The 10785-nt window shown below is 35.5% G+C and overlaps 3 protein-coding genes across 6 annotated transcripts in view; all 3 read right to left on the reverse strand.

Annotated features, from left to right (window-relative positions):
* Window positions 1-649, reverse strand: part of LOC104819469 (abscisic acid 8'-hydroxylase 4-like) — a 3355-nt gene extending 2706 nt beyond the window's left edge. Inside the window, exons 1-2 of the mRNA XM_019203130.1 lie at window positions 359-649; window positions 1-263 (exon numbers count right to left, since the gene is read on the reverse strand). Coding sequence (XP_019058675.1) covers window positions 1-263; window positions 359-564 — 469 coding nt within the window. The 5' untranslated portion in view covers window positions 565-649. The remainder of the gene's footprint in view (window positions 264-358) is intronic.
* A 6625-nt stretch (window positions 650-7274) lies between these two features.
* Window positions 7275-8464, reverse strand: LOC104819472 (putative methyltransferase DDB_G0268948). Its single transcript, XM_010549555.1, has 2 exons — window positions 8207-8464; window positions 7275-8106 (listed from the first exon to the last, which is right to left on the reverse strand). The coding sequence occupies exons 1-2, from the start codon at window positions 8354-8356 to the stop codon at window positions 7468-7470; spliced, it is 789 nt and encodes a 262-aa protein (XP_010547857.1). The 5' UTR covers window positions 8357-8464; the 3' UTR covers window positions 7275-7467.
* Window positions 8465-9380: 916 nt separating this feature from the next.
* Window positions 9381-10785, reverse strand: part of LOC104819473 — a 4143-nt gene continuing 2738 nt past the window's right edge. The window contains exons 7-9 of one of the 4 annotated variants that reach the window (XM_010549557.2): window positions 10059-10781; window positions 9819-9985; window positions 9381-9701 (exon numbers count right to left, since the gene is read on the reverse strand). In XM_010549557.2, coding sequence (XP_010547859.1) covers window positions 9530-9701; window positions 9819-9985; window positions 10059-10781 — 1062 coding nt within the window. In that variant the 3' untranslated portion in view covers window positions 9381-9529. Of the gene's footprint in view, window positions 9734-9818; window positions 9986-10058; window positions 10782-10785 lie in introns of all 4 variants that reach the window. The other 3 variants (XM_010549556.1, XM_010549560.1, XM_010549561.1) reach the window with 3 other exon arrangements.

The following is a 10785-nucleotide window of genomic DNA, read 5'->3' on the forward strand; positions in this document are numbered from 1 at the left end:
CGGTGGCCAAGTGGTCGATATCTCCCACGAGCCTTCGGACTGTGTCCAAAGATAGAGAGCCCTGAACGAGTTTCCTAACCCTCAAATGGTAGTCTCCTTGGTGAAAGAAGAGAGCCGACGGACCAATGAGATGCTCTTTGCTCTTCGGGTACGTCGGCCTGAACAGATGAGCCTCCGTCACGAGGACGAACCTTGCAGCCTCGGGGCTGGCCAGCATCACGCACGGGCACCCGAGAATATGCATCTTGAATATTTCGCCATATCTGGAAAATGCACAGAGGATAGTACCCTTTTCTTAGTCTCGAAAACCGATCACGGAAACAGGGAAAATGAACAGAAGATAGATCAAGATCACGACCTCTTTTGTTTCGCCGCGAAAAAGACGTTAGGGTCTTGAGAATAAAGCTGAAGGGTCTCACCAATGTAAGGCAATCCCATCGAACCCGGTGGAAGTTCTGCCCTTCTTTTCCTCTGTTTCGCCTCTCTTGTCGTGTTTCTCCTTGTGCACACAGCCGTTGCAACAATCACCATAAACGTCACTACGCACCAAAACACCGAAATCATCTCTCTCTCTCTCTCTCTCTCTGTGGTGTTTTTGTCAGCCTCTTGCCCTCCAGGCTCTATTGTTTCTTTGTAGGATGCAATGCAACGGGGGCGTGAGTATACATTATATAGAGGGGTTGGTTGAGCGATGAGGACAAAAGACGGATAGATAAGCATTGCATGTCTCTATTGCTCACATGGTAATTAGCGTCTCGCACGCATTTTTGCTAACCCAATTAATTTTCCTCCATCCATATCTGTGTCGACCTATGCGGTTGGGCCACTTGGCATGGCTCAGTGTAGAACTAATTTGGCACAATGGGCTGCTACAGTTAAAAGCACTGGATTTGATTTTCTCCTTCATTTCTTTTCCCTATCAAGATAATCCCAGGAACGATTTTTTTTTTTAATAATCCAGAAATTCACTGCACCTTTGACTTAACTACATAATCACAGAAATGTTGATTGCATTAATAATTTTGGAAAAAAAAAGGAAGAAATAGCTTCGATTGGATCTGTTTTAGAAATGTAATGGTAATATAGATAAAATTTAACATAATCAAAAGGATTTATAAAACTGTAAATAATATGAAAATAGAATTCCATGCATATGAAATTTAATAGAGAATCTCAAATTTAATGTAGAAATAAAATAAGTGTAATTTAACTATTTTTTATTTTTTGCATGGCTTATTTTGCATATTTGTAACAGCGATTATATTATGGTCCATAGAGTAGAGGGGAAAAAAATCATATTAACAATTATAGAACTCGACTAATGGGAGCCAAGAAAATAGTTCTGTATTAGGGGTATTTATAGTCTTTTAATGTCGTTCACAATTTTTTTTTATTTTAAAAACTAAAAACATTTATAAAATCTAGAGTTGACTAGATGGCACCGAATCTTTCTTATTTATTTTATATATCCTCCAAATAAATTTGATTGGCTGGTAATTTTTTTTTCCTATAAGTGCTCCAGGATTTTATAAGATATTTACAATTCGATATCCTAAATTATGCGAAACAGTTTATGAAAATCTAGATAGAAATTAAGAAATTTTTGAAAAAAGATAATTATTAAAAAAAAAATCAATACTTAAGACAAATAAGATAAGATTTTCACCCATATATTTTATGGCTTTTCCTATAAAGAAATGTGTAATATCTATTAACGACATTTAAGAGGTTATCTTATTCATAAATAGAAATAGAATACATTTTTAGATTTCTGATTTTTATTCTACAAAACTATTATTTTCTTATAATTATATATAAGATTTTGATTTTTATTTATCTCATTCAATTAGGCTTGTTTTTTAAAATTACAAATTATTTTTCATTTATTTATTATATATATATATATTAAAATTCAATTGATTTAATTTAAAAATTAATTTTGAATCACTTTATATTATTTATTTCAGTATTAGTTTATATTACTTGAATCAATTTTATGAAATCAATCAGTTAAATAATATTTATTAAAAGTAAATATATAGTTGAAATATTCTAGTAAAATAATATGAATTATGAACTAGGATAGTTCGTCAAAGGTATAAACAATATTTACAAATAAAGTACTAGATATTTTGATTTTAGATTTGAAATGTTGGACATAAGATATTTTTATAATCTTCAAACTCTATACAACATATGTTCTGAATTTTATTCCTCTCCCTATCACTTTATTTTACTGAAATTGAAATTTTGTAGATCTATTTCCAAAATTGGCGTGCTCAAGATATTTTTTTTTCCACTTAGGAAAATATTGTCATTTCCGTATTATACTTTTTTTTTTCTATAAAATTAGTTTTCGAATTCAAAGCTAAGATTTTGTTTCCCAAACCATGAATTCTGGAAGATTGCAATATAATTTTCATAGATCTGTACAGACCAGAAATGATTTATTCAAACTGTACAAACGAATTTTTGGGGTATCTCTATTTATTTCCATATTTTTTATATATACTTATTTTTTTTACCTTGTCTTTTCTATGTATAAACTTGAGATTAATAAGACGATATTGATAGCGATGTTGTTGTCGTTCCTATATATTGATCTCCTATTTGTTTTTTTTTCTTCTGAACTCCTATTTATTACCCCATTCTCTTTTTTATTTTTATTTTTATTTTCAGAGCCTTTTTCCCTTTTTTTTAAATAGAATGCATACCACATATAAAAATATTATAACTATTTTCATGCAAGATACATATCACGTAACATATTAATTAAAAGCTGGATGAAAGGTGTATTTCTTCAAATATTATTAATATTTTCATATAAAATTACTTGTAACGGTTTTGATAAAACCATGTACGCTCTTCAAAAAAAATCATAAAACCATCGAATAGAAAATTCGAAATTTACTCGAGTGAAGATTTTTATAAATTTTTATAAAAAGTTGTAATCTCTAACAAAGTTTCTAATCCGCCCCTAATATGATGAGTTGCATAATTCTTAAACATCACAAGTATGTTATGACTGCTAAATATATTATCTTAGCCAATTTCTCTCATTGATCTTAAACATGGAATTATCTGTTACTCCCTCCATTTCATATTAAATGACATTTTGGAAAAAAAAATATTTCAAAATAATTAACGTTTTAAGAATTTTCATGTAATTTTAATATTTTTTTCCAAATAATAATTATCTAAATAATACATAAGGGTATTTCGGATAAATTATAGTTTTTCTTAATTTTTGTGTTTAAACGTCATTTAAAATGAAACGGAAGGGGTACGAATCTCTATCATCACTTCACTAAATAGGGAAAATTAATTAGAAAACCATTTTTGAGTGTCGGGTTTCTTGATTTTACTAGAAAAACCTACAAACATGAATAATAAATTCTTGAATGTAGAAGAAGAAGAAGAAGAAACAAATTAGGAAACGAACAAATCTATCAGGCGGGGAACTATTTCGGTGACCAAATGTATTGACTTTGTTTCATTTTCATTCCTGAGCGGTGAATGTCGACTCTGACATATATCAAACATGTCACCGCCCTTCCCCCCAAGCCCCTAAGCCCAAGGCATTGCCAATTTTCTCTCCATCCTTCGACCGCTTTTGTTTCTTTCTGTCGGTTGTGAGTTATGTAAGTAACGGATAATAGAGTTTTCATGAATATTTTCTTTTATTTTTATTTATTTCTTTTTCATGTTATGTCCCATCTGACTTTGGGGAGATTTCCTTCTTTAACCTAAGAGATTCACATCACATAAATTGACAAGCAACATATACACCACAAATTTAGATATCGAATACACATATCTAAATGCATTTGCCCAACTCCACCCGAATCGTGCCTATGCATGTGAATCTTCTTCCCTCGTGGATCCACGGACCCTGTGGTGTGTTTCCCAAACCACTTGAATGACGTGTATTACTCATGCTCACTCTCTCAAGTGTATATTGGTTTATGTACTCTACGATTAAAAATCTTTTTATTTATTGAAAAATATAATATTTAATCATTATCTAAAATAATCGCCGCCATAACCAAACCCCATTAATCAATTATATAAACCGTTGGAATCCTAAATTTCTTAGCCTCCGTAAAAAAGAAAAAATAAACGAATCCTATGACCTCACCAGAGGCCCTCCCCCAATCTTCTCCATCCCTCTCGACACCGTGACCTTGATGAATATGGTGTTCTGACCACATCGATTTGTAAAACTGACTAGAAATCCATTGGATAAGTTTATATGATCCAATGAACCTATATGTTTATTAATAAGGTTATGTTTTTTCTTAATGATTAAGTGAAGACTTATTAGGCCCAATTAGTTTAATGAAATCCAATCTTCTTTATAATTATGTTTATGAAACATAATTTGGTAAGTGATTAAGAAAAATCAGATTTTTCTTCTCTCTCTCGCGGCCGAACACATCCTCTCTCACGAAGAGCATCTCGGTTTTCGTTTCCGTCATCAAGATCGTGTTCTAGTAGATACAAGTCCGTAAGTGTGGACTAGGTATAGAGAGTGTTAGATTTCAGAGTTTGTAACAAGTCTATGTATCGAAACAGGTTGGTATATCGACCGGATGGGTATATATAAAGGTATATTCTAACGGACATTCGTGCAACCCAACTCACGCAGACAATTCGCAATTTTTTGTCACATCAGCCTCTAAGACTACAATTATCAAGCTATTCAAACGTTATCAAGCATGCAATACCGACTCAAATCCAAACCACAACATCACGTGAAAGATACTTCGTTATGAAATCCATGGCTCAATATTATATCTAAAATATTCAATTATATTTTGTTATGTATTAGCGTGTATATTGCAGTCATCAATATAGAAAAAACAATCTTTTATATTATATGAATGCGGATGAGAATAAAACACGTGAAAACAAAATACGCGGGATAAATATATACATATGGTAGTGATCTGTCTAGTAGCCGACCCCTCAAAGCATATCAGATGTGATATCCACAATCGAAAGCGGATTGTCTTATCACTGGTGTCGGAGTCTAATATAACGGAAAGTGTAGAACGACTAATATCTAGAGGATTATATATATAGTTTTTTCGATAACCTGCGAAAGGAACAAAATGGTATATGTTGGAAAACCACTTCTTGAATGATGCAATGTCCTATTTCTGGAGGATTATATGTATATATATAGTTTTTGAATAGATGTAATAGATTCGTATCACGGATCTATGAATCTAACAGTGTTTGAATCTATAAATTGTAATGGACCACCAACACTTGCGAAAAGCTTATAGCTGAACCCGCCATCTTGTTACAATAATAACCATCATTATCATGAGTGTGGTGATGCTTAAGCGTAGTACCACAAAACACCAACCTAATGAGACGATGCAAAGTACATCCGTATTTGAAATCCCCACCACGGGAATGCTCTCGTTCTCAAAAAACACGTGGCGTGTATATATATTGACACGCTCTGATTTAAAGGTTGAAGAATGTATTGCAGATCGACTGAAATCAAAAGAGAGAGAGAGAGAGAGGGGGGAACCAAGAGACATATGATTTTGTCTGGCCATTTGTAGAAGGTACAAACAGGGCAGAGCAGATGGGTTCGTGTCGATAATCATGCAACGACAAGATATTTGTGCATTGTTTTCTTACATAACGTGTCTATCTCTCATTCTCTCTTTCTGACATGTACTTCACTTCCCCTCGCACCCAAAGTGATCAGCAAATCTGTCCTTAGATCCTCCTCTCCATTATTCTTTATCCACGTGTCGTCCTCACGTTTACCCCCAATTCATTTTTTTTTTGTTATGCAATATGTTAGTGGCTTGTCACACATTAAGGCAAGAAAAACGACAGCAGCACAAATCTGTTGCAGAAATGGTTTTTGGATCCTTAACTCTACCTGGTTTTTTGGGTCTATCCACTTTTGTATGCTTAAGCCTTCTGATCAAAACTCAGTCTATCACCACTATGGGTATGGGGATATCTTTGTAAACTTACTCTTTTAAATGGTAATATATATATATATATATATATATAAAACAAATTGGTTGCTCAAAATAGGTATAGACAAGATTACTATATATATGACTTAGGTATCAATTTTGGTCGTGGCTCGACACTTGGCCCGAATCTACCCAAAAAATGATTGGGTTCGGGCTTGAATTTATAGACAAAAAATGGAATTTTCGAACTGACTCAAATCAAGCTTCGGGCTTGGTCGGGTTAATCCCGACGGTTTTCGGGCTGATATAAAAGTCGGGTTTTTTAAATTTTTTTTAAAAAAGAATAAAAAAAAAGAAAAGAAAAAACCTAATCCAACAGATCGAGTCAGTTCGGATCGGACTAATCCCAAACTCGAATCTTATAGGATCGGATTTCGGATTCGGTTTTGTAGATCTAAAAATTTTTAGATTAAGCTAAATCTGAATCTAAATCTAAAAATCACATGAGTGTGAGTTTAGATTGGGCCGTCCGTTTAACATTATTATGTAATTTGAGATAGAAACTCTTCGGCATTCATTCATGTCATCCTTAGTGTCCTAAATTAAGTTTTGATATACTTGTCTTTAGTACTTGAATCGACTTGAGATCCAAACTTCAAATCTAGATATATGTCACGAAATCTATAACTCGAATATTGTTGATATTTAATTTCAGTATTCATACAGATATATTTATGCTATATTCCTTGCTATCTGTTGGATTCTCCTTATCCACTAGGGTTTTACCCGAATAAGCCTCCTCGTCGAGAATCATCGTCTTTCATTCCCTTTTCCTTCAGGGAAAAAAAAACGTTTCTCGCCGAGATGATGATCGTCTAAAACACACAAAAAAACCCGAAAAACTTTTCGTTGTACCCAAGATTTCGGATTCGATTCGCTGCCTTCGGATACCGCAGGTTCTTGCACAATGCACATTGATGCAGCCCGAATCACGTCGACAAAAACGTTTGTGACCGTTAGACCAAAACAATAGGAAAACTCGTCAAGGTAAAGACGGAATCATCTTTATCCCGTCTCAATCTCAAGAGGAGGAAGAAGAAGCAGAAAAACAATTTGAAGATCCCATACAATAAGCCTTTGGGCCGAAGTGAAAAGTGACCCAAGTTTTTGATTTGTTAGTATCCCCCCAAGCGCAATGAAATGTTTAATTGGTCACTGATTGCAACGCATCTATCCGCGAACGCAGCATTTGCGATTCCGGCCGGTGGCCGGCGACTAAACAAGTAATTGATTTGATCATAATCGTTTGTAACGGTAACAAAATGTGAAAATTCAAAACGCATCTTTTCATCGGAGTTTCGATTGCAATTTGGGGTGTTTGTGTAAAAAGAAGGAAATCACACTTTAAAACAAAAAAAAAATACAAAAATACGTTCTTTTTTTTTTGTTAATCTATAAATTTATTTTGATTATCATTAAAAATCTTGAAAGTTATGGTTAACACAAAGATTCAATGTTAAGCTCCAACGGTCCCCACGAGCATAAAACTCTTGTAAACGACTGTACGAACCAGTCCGACTCCTCCCCAAGCCGTCTCGAGCTCCTTCACCACATTTTCCGGCAACAAGTCAACGCCTTTTTGCTTGGCAGTTTCGACAGACGACCACGACCGAAGCATCCTTAAGAGCCCTTCAAACGACACCGTTTTCTTCATCTCGAGCTCCACTGGTTCACCCTCCGAGCCAAACCCCACGCTCTCGAACGGAAACGGCAGCGTTTTGTACCCGTCTAAGAAGTACTGCGCTTGTGGGAACTTGCAATACGGCAGCGTTTGGTCGTGGAACCGACTCAGCACCGAGTCAAAGTCGGGATTCACCACCATCTCGGTGCTGTAGCTCCAGACGGCGATTATCCCGCCGGGTTTCCTGAGGAGGCGCGTGGCAAGCGCGTAGAAACTAGGGAGATCGAACCAGTGGACGGCGGTCGCCACCGTGATCAGATCGACGGAGTTCTCTCCTCCGATGAGATCTAACATCTCCTCGTCTGTCATTGACGGCGGCGTGTGGTGGTAGGTGACCTTCGGATGAGGCGTCGCGAACTTCAGCATCGTCTCGCTCACGTCCGTCGCGATGACTCTGTCGTATTGGTCCGCCACCTGATCGAAACGGAAACGGAAACCGAAACCCACAAAATCTCAGATCTAAACACAGAATCAGGATCTACAGAATTTCAGATTTGAATACAGAGGGACAGACACCAATGGCGGCTTGGCCGTTGCCGGTGCCGGCATCCCAGGCGAGATTACGGCGGAGGGAGAGTCCGGCGAGCTTGGAGAACCAATCGGAAGGGTAAGTGGGCCTGGCGTCCAAATAGGCATCTGCGTGATTGTCGTACACTCCTGACATCGTCGCTTAGATTTGATTCACAATCCTATCGAAATTGGACTCTCGGGTTGTAACTTGTCCATCTAAAAAGGACGAGACGCCGGCGAAATCAAAGTTGGACTTTGCAACTAAAGATTCTATGCTTTGAATATTGGTTTTGTTAGGTGCCATTGCCAAATGACGTTGACTGGATTCCTTTCGAAAAACATTAAAGAAACTTTAATACTTAAATAATTTATTTAAAGTTAATCGACGGAAAATAACTGCTTAATTTAACGCTTTTTTTTTTAATTTTTAGCTAAAAAATATATATACAATTAGTTTATCCCAAAACAAATTTTGTACTTTTAAATTATTAGTCCAAAAAATCCAACCGTCAAATAATCGCTATATAGACGAACAAAAATCTTACCTAAAATAAAACATTAAATAAAAAATAGAAGTACATATATATATATATATATAACACTAAGCCATTTTACTTTTCCTAAAACCCACTAAACCATTTCCTTAAGAAAATCAAGGAAAAACCAAAACCCACTTTTTTTTGTAGATTTTAGTTTAAAAAAAATCTCATTTCTTAATATTTTTTTTATTTTTTATTAAATATTAATTATATAAAATATTCAAAATATAATAATATTATATTTTTTAACTACATTAAATATAATTTATAAAAACTTGAATGATAGTTGTTTTGGTTTTTAGATTCTAAAAATTTTAAAAACTCTAACCGCCTTGGTTTCTTTCTTTTTCTCTTCCAATAAAACCATTTGTTTAGCATTTAACCTCCCTATAGTTTAACCAATTTTAAAATAGAATCTAATAATGTTTAATGTGGTATTTTTTAAAATAAATTAGAGATAAACACACTTTCCCTATTGTTAAATGGTATATTCATGCTCTTTTGCAATTGAAATTTGAAACTTCAAAAGAAAGTAAGAAAGTTTCTAATGATTTTTCTTACTTAAATATTAAATGATTGTTTAATAAATTTTCCTATAAGCTAAATGATACTAATAGGGTAAGTTTATTGACATAGAAATTAGAATTTTAGCGTTGAATCTAATAAAATTTGAAGTGACATACAAATAACGTACCCATTAATTAACATTGTGACCATAATTGTTTTGTATCTAAAATTCATATTTAATTTTATATTTATTTCCTCGTTTTCAATCGTATTTATTTATTTTATGTATCCTTCCTTCCCAGATTTAGTTTCTCGGCCGGATATACGCCCTTTCCAACACCCTTGATCCTCCTATTCTGTGCGGGCAAATTCGAAATCCTCGTACTCTGTCTCCGACCATTTTCACGAGGTAGACTCCGAGGGGACTCTTCAACTTCTCCGCCGCCGCCTTTCCTGCCATGCGAAGAAGAACAAAGCCACGGTGTCTATAAGGAATTAAAGTCTCGGAAGCTAAAGGATCACAATTTCTTGTTAAAACATTTCCATGTATGGTGATATTTTCAGACACACCTGAACCGAAGCGCAAGAAGCATGACGCTCAAAATGGCTGTTCCCCTGACGACGAACTTGAGAATCTGTCTCTTTTGTGGTTTATCTGCGGGTTTGAAGGACGGAAGGTCGTCTTGGTCGTTAGGACATTGATTTATCTCGTTTGATTTCCCCAACTTCGTATTTTCCTACTTGCCAAACACAGCATGAGAAACTAGACGAAAAACCGATGTACATAAGAGCGACAAACGACTAACTTACCTCATGCCGGTGGTCAGAACCAGTAGAAGACATGTTTGTAAACGGTTTTGGATCGAACCCGGATCCTTCATCGTCGATACATTCATCATCTGCACCTTGATTTACTCCGACACCAATGCACCAGCTTGTTGTTTTCTGTTCGTGCAAGCTGTTACTATCATCTACTAAAAGATCTGGAGCCATTTTTCTCTCTTTAACCAAAACCACATCAGACGGTGTCTGAAAGCCGTCGCATGTCACACTATCACCGCCTCCGAGCTCAGAATCAGTGTTCAACTCATCGGGAAGTTCAGCTATCAACCTTGCTGTCCCGGAAAGTTGGACATCTTCATAACTATCACTCACATCATGTTCATCACGAAAATCCAACCGTAGAGGACCAACAACAGAATTTGCACTGGAAACAGAAGATAGTTCCAGATATTCATCATGAGATTTGCCTCTATTTCCATTTTCCGAAACTGACATTTCATGGGTGTCAAAGGAGCACGAGTTACTTGCACATGAACCCGTAACGCCTTCTGCTTCGTCTTCACCATTTTCGTAGTTCGTGGGATGCGACATTCCAAACTGGTGAGGAATGCAACTCTGCTTTGGAGTGGTGGAATCCCAACAATCTTCCTCGGAAACAGATCGACAGATTGAATCAAGATTAGTACTGCCGGGTTCCAAACCATTCTGCCCATATCCGTTTTCACCTCTGCATTTACCATCTGGCAATTCCTGC

Source organism: Tarenaya hassleriana, unplaced genomic scaffold, assembly GCF_000463585.1.
Source record: "Tarenaya hassleriana unplaced genomic scaffold, ASM46358v1 Cleome3, whole genome shotgun sequence".
NCBI lineage: Eukaryota > Viridiplantae > Streptophyta > Magnoliopsida > Brassicales > Cleomaceae > Tarenaya > Tarenaya hassleriana.